The sequence below is a fragment of the Pinus tabuliformis genome, chromosome Q (genome assembly GCF_031772625.1).
Source record: "Pinus tabuliformis cultivar Carrire ecotype Pingquan chromosome Q, CPIR1, whole genome shotgun sequence".
Taxonomy (NCBI): domain Eukaryota; kingdom Viridiplantae; phylum Streptophyta; class Pinopsida; order Pinales; family Pinaceae; genus Pinus; species Pinus tabuliformis.
The window spans coordinates 424,128,641-424,153,189 of record NC_142296.1 but is presented as its reverse complement, the minus strand read 5'-3'; the positions used below and the strand labels follow the sequence as shown (position 1 = coordinate 424,153,189).

The 24,549-nt window shown below is 35.7% G+C and overlaps 1 protein-coding gene across 1 annotated transcript; it reads right to left on the bottom strand.

Moving 5' to 3' along the window:
- Nucleotides 1-12,691: 12,691 nt before the first annotated feature.
- LOC149220014 (alcohol dehydrogenase 1-like) lies at nucleotides 12,692-17,296 on the bottom strand. Its single transcript, XM_089384601.1, has 6 exons — nucleotides 17,213-17,296; nucleotides 16,971-17,017; nucleotides 16,516-16,841; nucleotides 16,324-16,406; nucleotides 16,067-16,142; nucleotides 12,692-15,927 (listed from the first exon to the last, which is right to left on the bottom strand). The coding sequence occupies exons 1-6, from the start codon at nucleotides 17,279-17,281 to the stop codon at nucleotides 15,857-15,859; spliced, it is 672 nt and encodes a 223-aa protein (XP_089240727.1). The 5' UTR covers nucleotides 17,282-17,296; the 3' UTR covers nucleotides 12,692-15,856.
- Nucleotides 17,297-24,549: the final 7,253 nt, after the last annotated feature.

Here is a 24,549-nt window from a genome sequence, read left to right as displayed (position 1 = left end):
GACCCCTTAGACTCCTATATATATAAAAATGAGGTTTTGTCATTTGTATAATCCAAGAATTGTTCATTTGTGTAATGTAAAGGAGGTTGCCCCCTCGAAGAAGATGATTTTGAAGTCATTGATCTATCTTTTCTATCTTTTTGTGAGCTGGTTTCTTAACATTTTGTGTGGTTTTATTCTAATGATTTGCAAGCACATTATTTCCACTTAATGAACTTGTGGAATAGTGCAAACGTTCATGAGATATTAAAGAATACTTCTAATTTTTGGTTTTGAGAGCTCGAATAATCCACAATCTACATTTTTCTTTGTCTATGTTTTGAGTCTAGAACAAGACTCATCATCAAGACTTGGATCTACAAAGAAGAGAAATTGAAGCTATTAATATGATATGAAATGCTGCATGGGTTGGGGAGCCAACCAACTCAAGGAGAAGAATCACTTTTTTTATTATTAATCAAAATTTTATTTTAATTCATTTTTTATTATTTTTAATAATGGATTTATTTTGACACTTAATTAATAAATTATATTTTAATTTAATTATAAACCTTTTATGACATTTAATTCTAAATTTGAGGGATATAATTAATTATTCATTATATTAAATTATAATTTTTATAAATTAATGTTTTGGTTTATTGTTAATATATTTCAATGTAAACCTTACATTATACTTAATTAATATAAATCTAATTAATAATAAGCTTATTACTTTTAATAAGAAATTTTCACTATTAAAATTTTTATATTGGGTATTTTAGATTCTTTTATAGCCAGGGACGACAAATTTATATTCATACTTAATTATTACATTTCATTTCAATTAAATAAACCTTTTTTGGCTTTCCATTTTTTATTTAATTTTTATTTTTTCATTTTATGATTTTTATAAACCTATGCTTATTAGTTTATTGTTAATATAAAATTTAATTTAATCTAATTAAAATCATGTTATTAGTTTATATAAGCAATATTGCTTATTAATAATTAATGTTATTATTAGGGCTAAGAGAGGGTTAGGGGAGGGGTAACAAAGGTTTAGGTCAAGGAGGGGAGGGTTAAAAGGTTGGGCAATAAAATTCATTAGGGTGAAGGGTGACAGGAAATTTGAGAAGCAGAGGGAGAATGTGAACTAGGAGAGATAGGGTGCAGAGTTGAGGGATTGATAAAAAATTACGAGGATGATAAGAAAGGGGAGACATCTTATTCTTTGGTATTGCGGGGGAGAAGGGAAATCCAATTTCTTCTAACCTCTAAGCCTCCATCCCTATTAAGGTTGTGAGGGTGCTTGATGATTTCAAGGGCCTCTCGCACTTTACGTTTAAAATGATGTTTTCATTGGCAATGACCTTTGTATCTTCAAGGCAGATATGGTGGTTTGTCTTGCCTGCATGCTCAGCTAAAGCTGAAGAACGAATTCTTTCATTTCAGATATCAGCACCATGTTCTTTAAGCTTGATCTTGACGGACCTACCTGTTTCCCCAATGTAGTATTCTCCACAAGAACAATTGATCATATAAACACCTTTTTGCTGGAGGTGATCAGGGTTATCCTTGATAGATTTCATCCTTTGTTTAATAGTCGAAATGGGTTTGAATGAAGTTTTGATATATTTCTTCATGAGAACTTTGGCTAGTTTGTCAATGACTCCACAAATATATGGAAGGTATGCATTAGCAGTCAGGGGATTTTCAGATTTATCTTTTCTGCTTCCAGATCTGGCTTTCTGGATGGCCTTGATGATGTCTTTATTACTATATCCTAAGCTTGTAAATACTCCTCTTAAGTAAGCAATCTCCTCTTCGGTGTGAATCTCATCCAATATTCTACAGGCTCTAGTAAAAAGGGTTTGAAGAACACCCATCTTTTGAGTCGGGTGGTGGTGTGAATCAACATGAAGGTAACTATCAGTATGTGCTTTCTTTCTGAACACTTTGTGCCCTAGAGATCCATATTTGTTTCTTATGAGGAGGATATCAAGGAATGGGATGCAATTATTCTCTTCGACCTCCATTGTAAACTTGATGTCATCAGATATGCTATTGAGATGGTTCAAAAAGTTTTTAAGTTCTTCATCCCCATGAGGCCAATCGACATTGGTGTCATCCACGAACCTGATCCAAAACTTAGGTTTTAATGGGTAGGTGTCAAGAGATTTCTTTTCAAAATTTTCCATGTAGAGATTGGCTACAATGGGCGATAGAGGTGATCCCATAGCAACTCCCGATGTTTTCTCAAAGATTTCCCCTTGGAAGGTGAAGAAAGTAGAACGGAGACAGATTTCAACCAACTTTGCAGTTTGGGGGTCTGCTACTTCTTTTACCACTTGGACTGCTTCATCTAAGGGAATCTTGGTGAAGAGTTGGACAACATCAAAACTAACGATTTTATCACCCGGGTCCAGCTTAGCTTGTTTAATGAATTCAACATACTGGTTAGAGTCTTTAATGAAAGAGCTAGTTTTACCAACTAGAGGAGCTAGTGTGTTGGTGATGCAGGAGCATAAGGCTTGAAGACAAATTTGAAGAATTATTCCAAAAATACAAAAAAATATTACAAGCAAAGGAGTGGGATCCTTTAGCCATCAATTTCCATGTTTTCCTAGTTAAGCATAGAGCTAGAATATGGGATTGGATCATGATGTAATAAGTTTTAGTTAGTTAGCTGTAGTGGAGATTCTCAAGGAGAATGCCTCATAGGACAGATATGGTTAATAAATTTTAGCCTTTGAATTAGGATCTGGTTGTTAGGATGAACCAATACTTATGTAATTTTCACACTATTGTAAAGGGATTTTGACTATTAAAGAAATTTGGCTTTCCAGGAGCGAATCCAGTGAATTGGGGAAAATTAGTCTCTGTGTATGTGAATGAGAAATTCCTGTCAAATCCCGAAGGATAATATCCTTCGAAATATCTGTGTTATCGTGAAATTCGAAGTTTAATTGTTGTTCTGTGAGATTGTGTGTAATTGTGTCGACTGTGTTAAATTCCGTGTTTTCTTTTTAACTGAGTTTCTTGTGAATTCTGAGTGTGGAGTGGACGGTCGAGACCAGTGGAGGAAGACCAAGGATGCAGTGGCATGAAGATTGAACTTGGACCGTTAGATCTTGGTCAAGACAGATCAACGGTGTTCGGGTGCAGAAGTTAACAGACAGTTAACGAGTTGAAGCAGGTTGGAGAAACCCACAAGTGGATTTCGGGCGGAAGAAAGGCCATAAGCGGTATTTTTCCGATTGGCTCCGATTCCATACACATCGTGACACGTAGCAGAGAGGAGAGAGAGAGAAACTTCTTATTGGGCAAGTTTAAAGTGCGCAAGTGTTCCGGCCGATATTTGTTTGAACCGTTAGATCTGGTGGAGCAAGATCGACGGTTGACAGACAAGGAGCAGGTTCGAGGTCGGGGAGAGTTGTGACCGTTGGATCTTGAATAGATCAACGGTGAAGAAGTGCCGACGGGTTTTAGAAGGCGAATTTCAAATTTTATTAAGTTATGGTTTATATTACCGTTGGGTTCGGACTAGTGGAGGTTTAGCGAAACTCTGCGGTTCTTAGAGGAGTCTACTAACTTAGTGGAAGCTCTAAAGTTGTCAGTGGATGACAGAGAGCCCATTGAACTAGAAATTACACCCATAAACAGAAGTAGACGATATAATCTTGCATTTTGGGAGATTAACACTCCTGCCTGTACCCAGACCACCATCATTAGTGGTATCAGAGCAACCTGTTGACATTGAATTGAATCTCAGAAGCAAGGGAAGGAAATCCAATATGGATTTCAGAGTTGGAAGAGGACGAGGGTATGGTAGAAGAGGACGACCAGTTGCAAATGCTAAGGTGATGGAAGCCATGCAACAGATGCAGGCTAGATTAGAAGCATTAACAACGGGGAGAAATATAGATGATGGAGATGTTAGTGAGCCTGAGGTTGAAACTGAAGAAGAGGAGGAAAATATAGCAGTTACTCCTGAGATGGGATTCTTCCAATCAGTGTTGAGATCCACATATAGGCCAAAAACTGAGGTTTCAACGTATGCAGGAGGATTGAATCCATAAGAATTGATAGACTGGATTAATGGCATGGAGAAATTCTTTGATTATGAAGAAACAAAAGATGAGAAGAAAGTAAAGTTTGCTGTCACCAAGCTAAAAGGACATGCACCACTTTGGTGGGATGGAGTGCAGGCAGAAAGAAGAGTCTTGGCAAGCAACCAATCAGAAATTGGAATAGGATGGTAGCAAAGCTAAGAGGTAAGTTCCTAGCAAGTAATTATCAACAAACCTTATTGAGACAGATGCAGAATCTTAGACAGAGGTCTATGATAGTGAGAGAATATACAGAGGAGTTATATAAGGTAAGTATAAGAGTTGGAAAAACTCAAGATATAGATGAGAAGGTGGCTAGATATGTGAATGGTATTAGGATGGCCATTCAAGATGAGATAAGTATATTGTCTCCTAAAACAATAGAAGAAGCTTATCAGGTGGTACTGAAAGCTGAAGAAAAACTCATGAGGAAGCAGTCTGCCAGAGGAAGAGGTACTTTCCGAGGAAAAGGAAGTCAAGGTGGTAGAGGAAGATCTACAACACCTAGAGATGGAGCTAGCAACAGCTCAACCCAACATGCAACCACAGAAGGTGATGCAGGTGGCAGAGGGAGTTTTTCCAGAGGAAGAGGAGGCAGAGGCAGAGGAAGAGAAGTAAGATGTTACAAATGTAACAAACTGGGACACAGAGCTTTTGAGTTCCTAGAGAATGCAGGAACAAGTCAAAGGAATGCAATTGTTGCTCAAGTTGAGGAAGAAGCAACAACAATGACAGAAGAAGAAAATGTACCAGAGAGAGGAGAATATTTGGTAGTCAATAAAGTTTTGCTCAAGCCAACAAAGGAGATAGTTGAACCATCACAAAGAAAGACTTTGTTCAGAACAATGTGTAAGGTTCAAGGGAAATGTTGTCAGATGATTATTGATAGTGGAAACACTGATAATTTGGTCTCTACAGAAGTGGTAGAGAAATTGAAGTTGAAGACAATGAGACATCCAACACCTTATAAGGTGTCATGGTTACAAAAGGGACATCAGTTGTTAGTGAATGAACAGTGTGAAGTGGAGTTGTAGTTGGGCAAATATAAGGATAAAATTGTATGTGATGTGATGCCTATGGATGTGTGTCACATATTGCTTGGGAGACCTTGGCAATATGATAGAGGAGCTATGCATGATGGGAAAAGAAACACCTACAAGTTTGGTAAAGATGGTGCTAATCATACATTTCTGCTTATGGGAGAATCTGAGGATGCATCAAGAAAGAAGTCTGATCCAAAAACTCTATTACTAGGAGGAAAGGAATACTTACAACAGATTGAAGAAAACGAGGTAAATTTTGCTGTAATTTGCAAGCCCAAGGTAATAATGACTTCTACTAAAGTTTTTGATTTACCCATTGAAATTCAAGAAATGTTGGACAACTGTTGTGATATCATTGTTGATGATTTGCCTAATGAGTTACCACCATTAGAAGAATTAGCCATCATACAGATTTGATTCCTGGAGCAAATATACCAAAGAAAGAATCTTACAGAATGACTCCCATAGAAAATGAAGAGGTTAGAAAGCAGGTTCAGGAACTGCTTCACAAAGGACTGATAAGAGAAAGTTTGATTCCTTGTGCAGTACCAACAGTGTTGAGTCCAAAGAAAGATGGAGGTTGGAGAATGTGTACTGATTCAAGAGCCATCAATAAAATCAAAATCAGGTACAGATTTCCTTTACCAAGAATTGAATATTTGATGGATTGTTTGAGTGGAGCAAGGTATTTTACAAAACTAGATCTTAAGAGTGGGTATCATCAGATAAGGATAAGAGAAGGAGATGAGTGGAAAACTGCTTTTAAGACAAATGAAGGATTGTATGAATGGAGAGTAATGCCTTTTGGGTTGTCAAATGCACCAAATACGTTTATGAGACTTATGAATGAAGTTCTTAAGGAGTTTATTGGTAAATTTGTAATAGTATATCTGGACGATATATTAGTTTACAAAAGGTCTAAGGAAGAGCACATGAGACATCTGAATTATGTCTTACAAAGGTTACAATAAGAGAAATTATTGCTAAATTTGAAGAAATGTTCATTCATGAAAGAGGAATTAGTGTATTTGGGTTTTGTTATTTCCACTGAAGGGTTGAAGATGGATCCAGAGAAGATCAAGGCAATCATGGAGTGGCCTTCACCTAAAAGTATTTTTGAGGTAAGAAGTTTTCATGGTCTTGCTAGTTTTTATAGGAAATTCATAAACAATTTTAGTAAGATCAATGCTCCTATTGTTGAAACTATAAAGAAGGATAAACAACCATTTAGATTGACTGCTGAAGCAGAAAAGAATTTTCAGCTGTTAAAGAAGAAGATCCCTGAAAAACCTATTTTGGTTCTACCTGATTTTAATAAACCTTTCCAAGTGAAATGTGATGCCAGTGGAGAAGCTATTGGAGGTGTTTTAAGTCAGGAAGATAGACCTATAGCTTATTTTAGTGAAAAGCTGAATGATTCAAAGAAGAAGTATTCTTCTTATGATAAAGAGTTTTAGGCAGTTGTGTAGTCATTGAAGAAGTGGAGACATTGTCTAATGTCAAAAGAGTTCATACTTTATTTAGATAACCATGCATTGCAATATATTATGCAGCAACCAAAGCTTAACCAGAAACATGCCAAATGGGTAGAGTATCTTTAGGGCTTCCATTTTGTCTTGAAGCATATAAATGGCCAATACAACAAAGTTGCAGATGCTTTAAGTAGGAGAAATACATTATTTCAAGAGAGTCAAATTCAAGTGTTGCGTTTTAATTTTCTTAAAGAATTTTATGAGACAAATTTAGATTTTAAAGAGGCATTTGAAGCTTGTAAGAATCTTGTTTTGATGGATAGGAATAAATGGTTGGATTATTTCTTACAAGATGGATTGTTGTTTAAGAGAAATCAGCCGTGCATACCAAATTGTTCTATGAGGGAGAACTTAATCAAAGAGAAACATAGTGGTGGACTTGTAGGGCATTTTGGTATAGATAAGACTTATGAACAGTTGAACAGATTTTATTTCTGGCCGAAAATGAGATCTGAAGTGGAAAAGTATGTGAAAACTTGCAAAGTCTGTCAATATGCAAAGGGAAGAAGCCAAAACACAGGTTTGTATGTTCCATTACCAATTCCAGATAGACCTTGGGATATGGTAAGTATGGATTTTGTTTTGGGCTTACCAAAGACTCAAAGAGGAAATGATTCAATTTTTGTTGTAGTGGATAGAATTTCAAAAATGACACATTTTATTCCATGTTATAAAACTAGTGATGCTATTCACATTGCTAATTTGTTTTTCAAGGAGATTGTAAGATTACATGGGTTGCATAAGAGTATTGTCTCAAACAGGGATTCTGAATTTTTTGGACATTTCTGGAGGACACTATGGAAGAAGCTGGGAACTAAACTGAGTTTTAGTTCTGCCTATCATCCATAGACTGATGGATAGACTAAAGTTGTGAACAGGAGTTTGGGTAATATTTTAAGGAGTCTTACTGCAGAAAATCCAAAGCAGTGGGATCAAGTATTGGCACAGGCTGAATATGCATATAATGAATCACCTAACAGGAGTACAGGGTAGAGTCCATTCCATATAGTTTATGGAATGCATCCAAGAGGAGTATCTGAGTTAAGAAACTTGGGAAAATATGAGATGAGAAGTGTATAGGGAGAAGATTTTGCTTCAGAAATACAAGAAATACATGAACAGGTGAAACAATAGCTACATGATAGCAACATCAAGTACAAAAATAGAGCAGACATGAGAAGAAGCAAAGTGAACTTTGAAGTTGGGGATTTGGTTTTAGCACACCTAAGGAAGGAAACATTTCCAAAGAGGGAGTATAATAAATTGAAGTTCAATAAAATTATACCATGCAGAGTATTGAGGAAATTTTCTGCAAATGCAAATGAAATTGAATTACCCCCTGATGTTGGAATATCTCCAATTTTCAATGTTGCTGATGTGTACAAGTATGAAGGTGAAATTGCAAATGATACAGAAGAAGACCAAGAGACATAGGAAATTGACTATGTAAAACAGTTACCTACAGTAAAGGAATTACAACCAGAAAGGATTTTAGACAAGAAAGTGTTCAAGAAAACCAAAGGACAAGAATATTTTCAATATTTGGTCAAATCGAAGGATCAGCCAATTTCTGAAGCTACTTGGGTAACATAAAATATGCTACAAAAATTGGGCAGTTCTGTAGAAGATTTCATGGACAGGAGCCCATGAAGAATTTTGTCCACAGGAGTCTGGTGCAAGAGCATAAGGCTTGAAGACAAATTCAAAGAATTATTCCAAAAATACAAAAAAATATTACAAGCAAAGGAGTGCGATCCTTTAGCCATTACTTTCCATGTTTTCCTAGTTAAGAATAGAGCTAGAATATAGGATTGGATCATGATGTAATAAGTTTTATTCAGTTAGCTGTAGTGGAGATTCTCGAGGAGAATGCCTTGCAGGACAGATAGGGTTAATAAATTTTAGCCTTTGAATTAAGATCTGGTTGTTAGGATGAATCAGTACTTATGTAGTTTTCACAATATTGTAAAGGGATTTGACTATTAAAGAAATTTGTCTTTCCAGGAGCGAATCAAGTGAATTGGGGAAAATTAGTCTCTGTGTATGTGAATGAGAAATTCCTGTCAAATACCGAAGGATAATATCCTTTGAAATCTCTGCGTTATCGTGAAATTCGAAGTTTAATTGTTTTTCTTTTGGGATTGTGTGTAATTGTGTCGACTGTGTTAAATTCCATGTTTTCTTTTTAATGGAGTTTCTCGTGAATTCTGAGTGTGGAGAAGATGGTCGAGACCAGTGGAGGAAGACCAAGGATGCAGTGGCGTGAAGATTGAACTTGGACCGTTAGATATTGGTCGAGATAGATCAACGATGTTCGGGCGCAGAAGTTAACAGACAGTTAACGAGCCAAAGCGGGTTGGAGAAACCCACAAGCGGATTTCGGGTGGAAGAAAGGCTGTAAGTGGTATTTTTCTGATTGGCTTTGATTCCATACACGTCGTGACACGTAGCAGAGAGGAGAGAGAGAGAAACCACTTATCAAGCAGGTTTAAAGTGCGCAAGTGTTCCGACCGATATTCGTTTGAACCATTAGATCTAGTGGAGCAAGATCGACGGTTGACAGATGAGGAGCAGGTTCGAGGTCAGGAAGAGTTGTGACCGTTGGATCTTGAATAGATCAATGGTGAAGAAGTGCTGACGGGTTTTAGAAGGTGGATTTCAAATTTTATTAAGCTATGGTTTATATTACTGTCGGGTCCGGACTAGTGGAGGTTTATCAGAACTTTGCGGTTCTTAGAGGAGTCTGCTAACTTAGTGGAAGCTCTAAAGTTGTCAGTGGATGACAGAGAGCCCATTGAACCAACAATTACACTCGCAAACATAATTAGAAGATATAATCTCGCAATTTGGGAGATTAACACTCCTGCCTGTACCCAAACCGCCATTAGTTGGCGACATACTTTTCTAATTCGTATGTGAGTGCTCCGATAGTGTTGACTATAGGTCTGAGGGGGACATCAATTTTATGAATTTTTGGGGCCCCATAAATATGAGGAGTAATTTCACTATCACGTGTAAGGAGTTTTTTTAGTTTATCATCTAAATTAGTCTCTTTAATTTTAATAAGTATTGATAATGTTTCCAAAAATCCTTTTGTTGAACCTCCTCTCAATACCTGTTTCCAATAAAAAAAGGCCCTAGTTTTATTAGATATATGCATTTTTAACTAGATATCCCTTTTTATAGCCTTTAATACTTATAAAGCCCTTGTAAGCCACATCCCCACCTATAATACCTATAATATATTGACTCCATTTTTCAAAATTTTAAAACTCCCTTTATGAATGAATGTGATAACATATTGGTCAACAAAGCGAAGCCTTGTGCTTATAAGGAGGTAGTGTTTCAATGCAAATCAATGGCCATCATTTATTTGTTGGTTCTAGTAAACTATTTCACAAGGAATGAGCACGATTTCTTCTCTATTTGTTTCTCGAGTCACCCAAGGGCCCTTTTCCCCTTCTTCTAAATCTCATCATTATCTCAGGCATGTGGCATGCTATAACATCCCATACTTAGGTGGGGATGCCTCAAAGTGCCTTCTTTTCTGTTCCTCCTTCCTTTCTTTTAAATCTTTGGCTCATTTGATTCTTAGGCCTAATACTTGGGCATCTTCTTGACCATTGGTTATTTAAGTGCTGGATTTTTTTGCTAACTGATCTTTAAACCTTATATTTCTTGCTTAAATTCTCTCATAAACCAAGTGTAATCTCAACATCTATGGAGTGTTCCTCAAGCAAAAAATTAAAACACATGGAACCAAAATGTGAACCAAATCGTTTGAACTATGCCCCTAACTTATTTGAGACAATTTATTTATTAATCAATCCCATGAACTCACTTGAACAAGTCATTTAGGCAACAATATCCCAAACTAACCTGAACCAAATGATTCCTGCAACAATCCCTCAAGCTCAATAACTAAAGAGATTCATGCAATAATGCTATAAACTCACTTGAGCGAACCCATTCATACAAAAATACCACTAGCTTATCCAATCCAAGTGAACATGTTCAACATGCCATCCTTTTCTCCTTTGTTACACTTATAAGGAGGTCCTTCTTTATCCAATCATCCTTGCAACTAGTTCACAACCCTAAGAATGACACCTTAAAACTTTTAGGGAAGTTTTCCTCCCATATCTAACATGATGAACCTAGGACCCCTACGATGCAAATTCATTTTTTTGCTTGATTGGGCATTGATACATAAATAGGGGTTATTATATACCAGCAAGGCCAAAATAATGATTTTCTGAAATAAAAAGAAGCAGAGCCAGCATATGTTCTTCTTTGAAGGCAACATTATTGAAGAAGTAAATGAATATAAGTACCTCGAGATTGATTTCAACAACAAGCTTAATTGGGAGCACTATAGAAAGAAGAGAATTTTAGGTGGGTGGAAAGCATTATATGCTCTTCAAAACATATGTAGAGAGGCAAAGTTATGGGATTGGAAAACAATTAAAGTGTTTTTTGGGCTCCTAGTTTGTCTAGTGATATTATATGGGTGTGAATTGTGAGCTAGCAACATCACAGTCTCAAAATGGACGCAAGTTGAGAAAATCCAAAAATGCTTGATCATAAGCAAGTTTAAAATAAAAAGTTTAGTTTCTTACGAGATAATGCAGAGTGAAACAATAGCAACTTCCATCGAAGTAATTTCTGTGGTGCATCTCATAAGGTATCTACCAATAATTGAGCAAATGGGAGAAGGTAGATGGCCTAAAGTTGCCTTCAATGAAGGAATGAGTGAAAGAAAGAACTCATGGATGAGACAAAACAACAAATGGATGCAAAACTAGAATATTTACCTCAATGCATGTCCCACAAATAGCAAGGATTTAAAGAGTTTTGTTATGGAGAAGTTTCGTAAGCGTTTATGGGGAAAGGAGTTGGGTAGAAAGAAGAAGTACTATGTTCAAGAATTCAACCCCACTTGTAATCTCCAACAAAAAGAGTTCATTGGAGCTAGCACTCCATGGAGAGAAAATATTCTTATTGCTCAAGCAAGAAATAGCTCACATCAACTACGGTGCAAAACAGGTCCGTGGAAAAGACCTAAAGAAGCTTGGGAAGAACAGGTGTGTACTTTTTGAACTTTCGGGGCAGTGGAATTGGGAAAACATTTCATTTTGGAATATGATGCTTTCAGAGACATCAAAGACAATTACAACAATATGTTAACATCGATTCCTTGACATTGTCTTTTCAGTGAGGGCACTGTTAGAAGGTTGGGTCAACTTATCATTAATTTGAATAATAAAAAGATTAAATTGCAAAAGGAAAAAAACAAGAAAACTAGTGGTCTCATAAAATATATCTGATCTTGTCAAAGTTAAAATTTCATTTTTATTTTCATATACATATTTGTAATTAATAACTTAACTTATTTATAAAAAAGTATACTTGAAAAAAAAAGGAAGAAGAAAAAAAAAAAAAAAAAAAAAAAAAACGAAAGAAAAAAGAAAAGAGAAAAGAAAACAAGATTTTCTCAAACTAATTAATGTGATCACATGGCTTTAGAATAATAATGCACAATATTAACCTTATATTTTACGACAAAGCGAAAAGGTGAGGGTACTTTCACATTTTATCATTTTAAAGTCCTAATGTGGGCCACACTCCCTTAAATGTGAATAGCGATGATAAAACGATTCAATTCGACGATGTAATACATAAATTTATAAGAGACTAGCAATTGTCCCAAAAGGTACAAAGAGAGGCCGATAGAATTAGTGAAAGGAAGAAAGTTCTATAGATAGTCAAGCATATATAAAGGTAAGTAGTGACGAAGGCAATATGATTATAATTTCTGACTTTCAAAGGAACTAAAGTAAATATGGAAACAAGCATAGTGCTGCACAGTGCCCCGGAGGATGTGAAAAAAGTCCCAAGTTTCATGGTGAGTGAATGCACACCAAAATTTAGGGAACTCTTGGACAATGCCTGCATCAAAAAGAGGATGAAGGGCAATCAAATGCACCACAAACCATTCATAAATGATTAAAGAGAATGAAGGATATTACGTGAACACCCATGTATGATTATAATTGATCTAGAGGATGGGACTTACATCTGGTACACAAGTACATACAGTATCTATGATCTGAATCTGAAGACAATGTACAAAAAATAAGTAAAATTTATACTGTGAGGCAGTACCTGTTCGTTGTCACCAACAACTGATTCATTGCCCATAACCTGCAGAAGGGAGTCCTTTGAAGAACAATTCACTGCAGTGGGACCCTTTTATATGATCCTTGATAGCTGTTTGTTGATGTCCCTTGAAGAGGTGAATTGGATAATTTCCTCAAGGAAGTTAAAAGCTAGGAGACGGGGCTTCTTCTGCTCCAAAGAGATATGCCAGGGATCTGCCTTTAACATGTAATATTCTTGTGCACTTGTTCAACATAGTCTAGTCCGATCTCTCCTGTAATAAGTAGAACTAACTGGAAAAAGAGAGATAAATAAATTGTCTCGAGCACTTAAGCAAACCTGCCAGATCTGACATTGACTGCATGAAAGAAAACTTGAAGAGAAAGAGACGTGTTGGTGATTTCAGCATTGATGTCAAAGGTGTATGTGGACAGTAAGCTTGGCATTTGATGATGAGACGTTGACTGGAACTTAAGTTTGGATGGTGGAACTGCTCTTGAAGAAGGCTATGTAAGTTCATTCGATTCCCTGGCAGAGACAATGCTCCACCTGATAGGGATCAAGCAATCAAGACACTTTGGCAACATTCAAATGGAGGAAAACAATTTATTGATGAGATAAGTTTGATGGTAGTGTTCTGGGCAGTAGATACATATCTCATCCAAACCAATTCCGTTGGATTTAACACAGCATATTAATGCAAAATTTCTGACCTGAATACTCATCCCTTAATGGTGCTCATGATTACAGATACACTGCTCATCTCACGCAGCTGTTTCTAGGTTGCATAAACAAGGAAATGCGTATCAAACCTCCTCAAGGACTTCTTCATACCTTCATCACCATAGTTATGGAGTGCAAAAGTGTTATATTTTTTTTTACTGATCAGTTCTGCAAACACTGTCACAGGTACACATTGCTTGCAAACTTCTGACTGTTATCACTATTTTTTATTTACGGGGATAGCCCTCCTGGTTACCCCAATTTTGCGCAAGGCACTATTGTGGGTAACAGTCCCCTCTTATATTATCATGCTCTTCTTTGAGCACTAACACATGGTGAGCCTTACCTGGTGTAAAAGCTCTGGCTCGATTTGTCATTTTATGTACCAAGTGCAACAACTCTGTAAACACCTTTGCACAGCAGCTTATTATCTTGAATAAGCTTAATAGTCTTTGGGCTGAATATGTCGTTTATCAACTTTCATTTCCAATTATAATTCTTTAGAAATAGACCATTTGGAGCTGTGTGGAAACTTCATTAATACACTCAAGCACTGTGGTGGCATGAGACCATTCATCACATGTAGGAGACAAAGCATTAGTGTATCTTTAGAAATAGTGCTTAAAGAATGAAGAGAGAAAGCATAAAACTCTGTGATATGGTCCATACTCCATAGAGTATCATCCAACAGATTTGAGAGAAGGCATTTAAGCTGGATTTGCCATCGTGCATTGGGATTCATTTCATCACATGTAGGAGACAAAGCATTAGTGTATCTTCAGAAATAGTGCTTAAAAAAGAAAGAGGGAAAGCATAAAACTCTGTGATAGGGTCCATACTCCACAGAGAATCATCCACCAGATTTGAGAGAAGGCATTTAAGTTGGATTTGCCATCGTGCATTGGGATTGATCTAGCGTTCACCTCAGTCTATAGCTTTGCTTGAAGCTCTACAAGACATCCATCCTTGATGAAGATGAAGAGGAGTCCATCACATCATTTTCTGTAGAATGTCTTAATTTTGGCACAGCAGTGGAAGAAGACATAGTTCTGTAGTGCAAAGAATAGGTAACCAAATAGGAAACTGTGCAACTTTATAAGAATGGGCTCAGAGGACAATTGCGGCATTGCCCTTGGTTGGCAAGTGGTACAACTTGGATCAAATGAAAATCAAATCAAGAAGAAACTTCCTCAACTGTAAGACAATTGATGAGTACTGACAACTTCTAAGTGGGGATATTTGATTGTAAATAAGATCAGAGGTTTACTGAGCCTATGATAATGTAAATTTTCTCTGAGGAGAAGTTCAACAACAAATTTGCTACAGTATGACCACTATTTCAGAAGTGAGTTGTGCAGATGATAGGCACAAGTCACATATCATAGTTAACATTCCTCCTGCAATTTTAGAGTGATGGCAGTCACGGCGTCAGAGGATGTGCTAAAAGTTGGGTCAAATACTCATGTAGTGATCCGATTATGCTAGAAATATTGCAACAAATAAGGGCAAGAGAAATGTACAAGGTTGTTAATAAGTGGGCCTCATCTACCACCTCCTGCTACGCTTTTTCTGCTGAAGCTAATTTCTCTGATATAGTTAAAAACTGTTGTTGCCAAGGTGCATCCACCGTATGTGGACTGGTTGGTGAAGCCAAAGAGCATTTCTGTAAGAAGGCTTGTATGAGAAGTATAAGCACATGTGACACTGCCTCAATGGCAGTTGTTTCTGGAACTTTACTTGCAAATGGTAGTGAGCAAGGCATTGATGTGTTAGTAACTTAGTTCCCACTGCTGCACAGATTAAATATCCCCCATGTTGTACCAATGGAATGCAAGGCAAGGTAAAACTGTCTTCAGCTTTAAAAGTTAATTAATATAAACTAAGTGACCTCATGTAGTGATCCGATTATGCTAGAAATATTGCAACAAATAAGGGCAAGAGAAATGTACAAGGTTGTTAATAAGTGGGCCTCATCTACCACCTCCTGCTACACTTTTTCTGCTGAAGCTAATTTCTCTGATATAGTTAAAAACTGTTGTTGCCAAGGTGCATCCACCGTATGTGGACTGGTTGGTGAAGCCAAAGAGCATTTCTGTAAGAAGGCTTGTATGAGAAGTATAAGCACATGTGACACTGCCTCAATGGCAGTTGTTTCTGGAACTTTACTTGCAAATGGTAGTGAGCAAGGCATTGATGTGTTAGTAACTTAGTTCCCACTGCTGCACAGATTAAATATCCCCCATGTTGTACCAATGGAATGCAAGGCAAGGTAAAACTGTCTTCAGCTTTAAAAGTTAATTAATATAAACTAAGTGACCTCTTGAACAGGCTTGGCGTGGTCCAGTGGGTTAATAAATTCCGTTACACCAAAGAGTTTTGCTGTAAAAGGATCAAAAAAATTAGAAAGGAAAGGCAATTCTTCAGTCAAACATATACACACTGACTCACAAATGACGGAAATGGGCAATTTAACATATATACACTGATTAACAAATGGTGGAAATGGTCAATTTTCAACCTTTTTCAAATCTTTCACTGTTTAAATCGATTCCAATTATTCGAGAAGCTCCTGCAATTCTTGCCCCTTCAGCAGCCTGCATAGATTAACCCAAACAAGATGCGTAACAGAAAACTAAAGGGTACACTCATGATATTGGTCCCAAAATATTCAGGAACAGTGCTGAACTGTTAAATAATCATCATAATCCATTAATGACTGTAAAATAAGAGTATTGACACGAACATAAAGAGAGTACACTTTTCGTTAGTACTTACACCAAGCCCAACAGCCCCAAGGCCAAATACTGCTACTGTTGAACCCTTCTTGGGTTTGGCTACATTCAAAGCCGCACCCATCCCTGAATCCACAGCAAAATGAAGTTTGCATGACATTTCTAATCTAGGAAACGATCATGGGTTTCACAATCATCAACCAAGTACATTAAGAAGTTCGCATGAAGTAGTTACCTGTTGAGGCACCACAACTCAGAACACAGACTTTGTCAAGAGGGGCCTCTGGATTAATTTTGGCAACACAACCGGCATGAGCAACAGTGTACTCGCTGAAAGTCGATGTACCAAGGAAATGGTAAATCGGTTTCCCATCTTTTGAAAACCTTGTTTTTCCATCATTTATCATAACCCCTCTCTCAGTGTTAATTCTCAGAAGATCACACATGTTGCTCTCCTCTGACTTGCAGTGTCTGCATTCTCCACATTCTCCAGTAAATACAGGAAGCACAGTGTCACCCTCCTTGAGGTCAGTCACCCCTTCTCCAACACTCTCAACAACCCTGTGTCAACCAACCTATAGTTAGTGAACAATAAATCACAAAGTTTCTGTCTCTTTTTCCCTTCTGAAATTCTACATGCCTACTAGTATAACTAATTAATTTATTTTGAATAAAAAACAGAGTGCATACCCAGCTGCTTCATGTCCCAAAATGCCGGGAAAGAGAGGGGTTTGGCCCTGCAACAGAAAGCAGTATGAGTATCAGTAATTTAATTTCACTGTTGAAAATATGTAATAATCAATGTTTGTAGTGACTTAATTGTATAAAGAGGAAGCTAATGTATCATACAGTGCAGGGGAATGCCACATATCCAGACTTTAATTTTTATTGATGTTTAATAAATTTAGTTCCAATAATTTTTCAAAGCATACCTTTGCTTCCCAGAAATAAAGGTCTGTATGACACAAGGCAGTATAATGAATTTTAATTCTGACTTCCATTGCCTGTGGGGGAGCCACCTCCACTTCTTCAATCTTCAGAGGCTCCGCTGCTGCCCAGGCAACAGCAGCTGCAACAGATATACAAATATCAAAATATATCAGATTTCAAGAAACACACATACAGTTTGCATAAATCCAACTTAACCCTGAAATTCAATTTTGCCCTGAAATGATATACATGAAATAAATAGAATGTGGCCATGACTCTTTGCACTGAACTGAACTCAACTGGCGTAATTACCTTTGCATTTGATAACCTGGCCTGCAGTAGAGCTCGCCATTTTCCTTTCTGCGAAAATGGTCTTCTCTCGCTATGGTAGTATTATGCAGGACAAACAAAGGCTTCCTTCTTGCGTTGGTGGTGAAGGCAGATATGGTTCCTGAATTTATATCCCACTTCCCTTGAAACACTGATAATCGAATGCGGTGAAGGCGTTGCGAAGTCAGGCATGCCATATTTGTCGGGATAAGCCTCCATGTCATTAGTTTGAATTAATGAGGGCATAGTTATCTGCAATATTTATGGAGTCCATGGTTATCTGGTGGCCTTACCTATCAGCCATACAGGATCTATGAAATCCGAGTCTGCGTTTTGCGTTTTTCCACTTAACTGCTAACAGAAACGCTTGAACAATTTCCCGCTGAATGTGGATGCCAAGTGTCAGTCTCACAAACAAAAGGACGACGAAAAAGGTCTTTCAAAGGAAGGCCTATCGGCCTAATTAGGTCAATATAATAGATATTTTGACATGTTGGAATGTAATGATGTAGATTGTGCTTAAACCTGTGTTAGTTTCATTTCTATAGATGCCCAATGATGTCCTAGTTGGCATATGTGTCATTATAATTAAAACTATTGTGGGATGACACATTATTGAGTATTGTATGTATGTTGTGGGCACATGTTGTATGAGGAGTATTGGATGGGTATTACACATGTAGGATATATTGATGCTAATTACATTGGTTTATTTATGATATGTTTATTAGTATATTAATATGGTTAAATTTATATAGCTATATAAATTAAATTATTTGTAAATGTTGATAGGTATAATAAATATTTATTTCATAATTAAAAAAGTTATAATTTTATTTTAAATTATTATTATTAATGATGTTTTTAGGGTGTAGGTTGAGGTATAATAGTACCATCCAAAATCATCCATGTGTCACGTGAGTACAACATGCCCCAATTGTTGATTCCTCTAGTTACAAAAAAAACATTGTTATTAATTATAAAATAATTAATATAGGACTTTAACATATATACATTTTAAAAAACCTGTAACAATATTCTTAATTATGGGGATTGACCCCCATTTTCTTGTTGATATTTTTGACTTGTAAACATGTTTTGTTATAATACCAAGGCCAAATACCATGCTAATATCACATGTCCAAAAAATCATAACCCATGTTCATATGACACGTAAACATGTAATTTTCTTTTTAATTAATCAATTTAATTAAAAGGTAGAAATAGCATAACTATTTTGGAGATAAATCATCCATGTGTCACGTGAGTACAACATTGCCCCAATTGTTGATTCCTCTAGTTACAAAAAAACATTTTTATTAATTATAAAATAATTAATATATGACTTTAACATATATACATTTTAAAAAACCTGTAACAATATTCTTAATTATGGGGATTGACCCCCATTTTCTTGTTGATATTTTTGACTTGTAAACATGTTTTGTTACAATACCAAGGCCAAATACCATGCTAATATCACATGCCCAAAAAACATAACCCATGTTCATATGACACGTAAACATGACATTTTCTTTTTAATTAATCAATCTAATTAAAAGGTTGAAATAACCTAACTATTTTGGAGATAAATCTTAATCTTTGATTTGTTACTACTATTAAAATTTTTGTAGAGGTTAAATCTTTACCATCTTCCAAAATATATACATTGTCTAAGTAATTAATTATTTCTTAAAAGGAAAATAATTTTTTGATTGTTAATTTATTATTTAGAATCATGATATTAATATTTTGAATAATTTATAAATGATTTTAGATTTTTGTTAATAATATTTAGAATAATCAATAAACCTTTATAGGTCTATGATAGAATTACATAAAATAATTAATAAATTAATAATGTTTAATTTTAATGAACATAATTTTTAAACAATTTTAAGTTGAATTTTTGTACTTAATTGATGTGGTTAAAAATAAAGAAAAAGAGAGGTGTAATATTTTAATTGGAAATATTGCTGTCATAATGTTGACATGTTTATTGCATGATAATTAATAATGTTTAGTTTTAATGAACATAATTTTTAAACATTTTTATGTTGACTTTTTGTACTTAAATGATGTGGTTAAAAATAAGGAAAAAGAAAGTAGTAATTTTTTAATTGGAAATATAGCTGCCATAATGTTGACATGTTTGTTGTGTGAAGTTTTTGTTAATGGATAAAATAGGAAAGAGGGATGAATGTATTTAAGGATAGCATGTGGAAGAAGGAAAAGATACATAAGTAAATTGTTATTGGTTAATCTACATTTTTATTAGGGAAATTGTAATTATATTAAGAACAAAGGGAACTGCTTAGTTACATATTACTATTCTCGAAGGCCATGTGCGAGGGTGGTCAAGAAACTGAAGTGGATATATATATATATATATAAAAAAGTTTTAACAATAGCCATGGATATTGCAAAACATAATTATTTAAATATGAAGCTTTCCTATATGAAAATACCAAAATGGAAGGGAATCTTAGGTTGAAATAGACTTTATGGATGAGATAGGGATAACTCCTCCCTGATGGGGGTGTTTTGTTGACAAAAAATCACTAGCGAACTCAGGATGATTATTTTCTGGTGAACGAGCAACAAAATAATCATGAGTGACATGCAATGCGATTGGGTGGCCCTAGGTGGAGGTGGAGTGTGCCAAGCCATCCACTTGGTGCAAAGTCCTCGACATGTGGAGAGGGAGAAATGTGTCATGCGAGGAGGTCGTATGGTGGGTTATTTGCGACATTTATTTCACGAGGGTGTGGTTCAAGGCAGTTGGTTTTGATTATACCATCAAAAATTCTCTTGAGATTTTCAAAGCAGGAATGGAGGAGCAGGCTTGTGGGAGATTGGAGGTAGGATGGATTTTCCCCGACAGGCGATCGTCCTACATTTATGATAGACAAATTATGCAAGTTTTCAGGCATGCAAAACATAGTTTGAGGTTTAACACTTGACGTTTGGCGAATGTATGGCATAGGCCCTGCTCTGATTCATGGATTAGAAAAGTCTCGTCAACATTGTTATATACAGGCTCTCTTGACAATGTAGGGTGGTAGAGAACATCAACGTCTTTAGGGTAGCCCCATACTGTTATAACTCTCTCAAGGCATGCTTTGGTTGTTTTTGTTTTCCGTGGTTAATTATTTTGACAAGATGTTTTCATTTCCATCTTCAAACCAAGGGTTCTGGTGATCTATCAACAAAATTTCCTTGGTCTTGCTAAGTCAAAATGCATATGGTGTATCTTTGTTCTATGTTTTTTGCATTCCATCCCAATTCAAGTTCTGTTGTTGGATATTGTCATGGGTGGTGGTTACTTTGGGCGATTTTCTCTCTGTAGTTTTCACTTAAACCTTGTTATCTAAAGGGTCGTGGGGTCAAGGGAATCCATCTAATGATTTTTGTGTGTTTTCTACACACTTCCTCATCTGTGCCTTCTTTCGAGTTTTTTGTGGTACTCCTCTCATCTGATTTACAATCTCTCGAACCTTTGGACATATCCTTTAACTAACCAATATTTTTTGCTGGTGTATGGTACAATGGTTCATTTTCTATTTGGTTTTAATAGTGTATGCCTTCGAATTATCTAAGGGATATTTACGACTTCTTAGGAGGATAAATCATCTTTAGATCTGAACTCTATTTGGTGTAGTGTCCCATTCGATCGAAACATTCACTGTTATAGGTACTTGGATGATGTCTATATTGGGTGCTTCTCACAACTATCTGCGTTCTGGTTTGTAGTAATTGGGGGATTGGTGTCACGACCTTACCTAGCCATGCATTACAAATCTATTGTGGGATGTTCCAAAAGTTTTTTGTGAAGATTTATTGTAGGCTCTCATGTCCGATGGCACCACGAAAACGAATCATTAGTCAAAGGGGAGGTCTAGAGGTTTGAAGGGAAATTCGATCCGTGGAAACACGAGAGTTTGGTGAAACACTGTACCATTTAGATTTTGAAGTATGTGAAAGGAAAACAAAGTGGGTACCAGACCTAGGTAAATGGAGAACACACATGCTATATTTCCTCCACTCAATATTTTCACATAGACAGATGAAATCTCTGCTCCTCATGGTGCTGAGAGACAAACATGTTGATAATTATAAGCTATTTATGGGTCAGGAGGAACTGAAAAGGATAATGTGGGATATCATATATAATATGGATGATATTATAGTTCAACTAAATAAAATTGAGCGCTACATCAATTCAGATTCAAATACTGATTCCATAGCACCCTAGAATGGAGAAGTGATCATCAACCCCACACCAGTCAATATGGTTAGTGGCACTTATTCTCCAGACCAACCAATAATCATTCTTGATGAATAATTCCACCTATGTTTTTCTGCTACCCAGAGTTCCTCTCATGTATTTTTCATGTTCTCTTGCTACTTTATGTCGTGTTTTGTTCTATCACCATATCATGTCATCAGTTGTGTAGTCGATATATCAAATTTCCAACAACTATGGTATTTTTTGTATGTCTAGACAATTGTCAGGGTTATACGTACACTAAAGTCTTGCTATTTGATGACAAAGTATGTCAGTAACTCTTGAGCTTGTGAGGTTAGTAGTTTTTGGAATGGTTGACAAGGTCAACATAATGTTACAAAGAACATCCGTTGTATATTTGTTTTTTGAATATCAATAGAAATATGAGTCAGATATTATAAAAAAATAGGGAGAATTCCATCCTGACATATGCATATAAAAGGTTCTTTAGGAGTTGAGATGTCGAAATATGTGGAAGTGACCTTTTGTTGAAGGTAATCCTAAGTGTTATATTGTTACTTGAATTACACATGATGAGTGGTATATTCAAATATTTTTGTTTATCGTAATTTTATTTGTTTTGGGTAATTAATTTGAGTTTAAAGTCATAATCACATTGTTAATAATTATGATTTTGTTGATCATGTTCCAAAAACATTTCAAATGAAATTCAACATGGGGTTGCATGCATTTTGTGACTTATTCTAATAGATTACTAATTATTAGAATGATTTCTATGGAAGCAAAGATTTAATTCAATAGTGATATAAAAGGGAAAGAGGTCTAAGGAAAAAGATGTTGAATTCCTGGTTATTATGGATCCAAACACTATGTTTAATGATACACCCTTAATTTTCTAAAGAACCTATGGAACCCTCTTTGAGATGTGTACAGGGGCATCACTTTCTCCTGATTTACCTATTAATGCTTTCGATAGAGATGCAATGGATCAATATTGAATGAACTACATTGTGCAAAAGTCCCGTTTGCACATAGTTTCCATTAGGCCATATATTTTTACATGTGTGGATGTGATTCATGGGCTAATAAAAAAGGTCAACACTATGGACTAGAGCATCTTCTTAGACGATGACATTTACATTGGGGTCATATGCCGCACACTTTTTCAAGGAAATATACAACATTTTGGCCCTTGAATGAATGTCAAATAAGGATTTTGTACATGGGTTTGCCGCAAAGGATAATGTTGTGAGTGCGGTAGAAAGTTTGTGGCAAGGAGATAAGAATTTATGGAGCTATTTTACTAGCTTGTATCTCATTATTAATTTGCAAGAGCCAATATTGGATACGGTTATGTAATGTGTAGGTTATATAGAGAAAAAACTGCACTTCTATTCATGCATGGGTACATTTAATGCAAAAAATACTATACCTTGACACCACATTTAATTGTGCAGACATACTATTTACTAATATGAACATCTTTATCATAAACATTAAAAAATAGCATGACGTTCAATTCGACGTAGTTTGTGCCTTAAAATCCTTTTTATAAATGGCATGGCTTTCTTCTATTTTAAAAACTTTTGGACACACAAGTACTCAATTTATCATGAGTAGATATGCAATCATTTTCTCCCACGTTTTATTTAATTAGTTCATATTCCATAAGCCTTGCCCACAGTGTCTTGAGGAAGTAATAAAAGTGTTGGATCCATTTGGTGATTGGTAAATTGAAGAGAATGACAACCATATTTTCCCTTATGAGGGGGCACTGGGACCGTTAGACGGGTTTTTCAATTACTTCCTACTTTTTTAGTAGATAAATGAGAAATTCACATTTAATTATCAATTTGGTGTTCGCATGACACTTGGGGAATTATTGTATATGGTATAAGCTAATACAAATTTTTAAGTGTCATTGAGGTTGTAGTATTCTAAATGAGTGTTACAAGGAAATATATTATTGTAATTTTTACAAGTCATCGAGGAAAGAAAACTACATTTATAGGAACTTAAAGATCACACTTGTAGAATTGAAATATCACACTTCTACCTAGTGGGCTTAGGAAGCTTATTGTTGTAATCCCCAACACAGGTAAAATAACTATTCTACTTTTGAAGGAAAGGAAATGACACACTTCTACCGAGTGGGCTTAAGAAGTTTAATGATGTAACCCATAACATAGGTAGAACAAAATACATAGGCACACAGTGAATCACATAGGAAGAAATAAATCACACAGATAATGATGTGGTGACTTGTTCAAATTTTCTGATGATTCTAATCCTTACAACAAAGATGTATATGAAATGGTGGAATGATGAAAATGTAATGTACAAAATCCAATCTAACAAGACATATTAGATGTAACACTGTAAAATTGGGAAAATAAAGCAAAACAATTTTAAGGAAACAATTTATTTACTTATCAAATTAATGAGCTGTTGTAACATTTAAGAAACATAGTAATTACTAAATCAACAGAAATATAAATAATTGAAAGATAGTCTATATAATTATAGACAATACTTGATTAAGGAGGGGGCCCTACTTCCTTAAGTGAGGCATTGGTTATGAAAACACTAGAGTGCCTAAATTACTAGCACACCATATACACATAACAAAAGAGAAACAAAATAGAACCACGAGCTTTGTACTAGTAGAAATTCAAAATACAAATTACAATCAATTTTCCTCCCGAGCTTGAGTAGAGCATGGTGTTTTCATACATTTGTTTCAGTCTTAATTTAATCAAG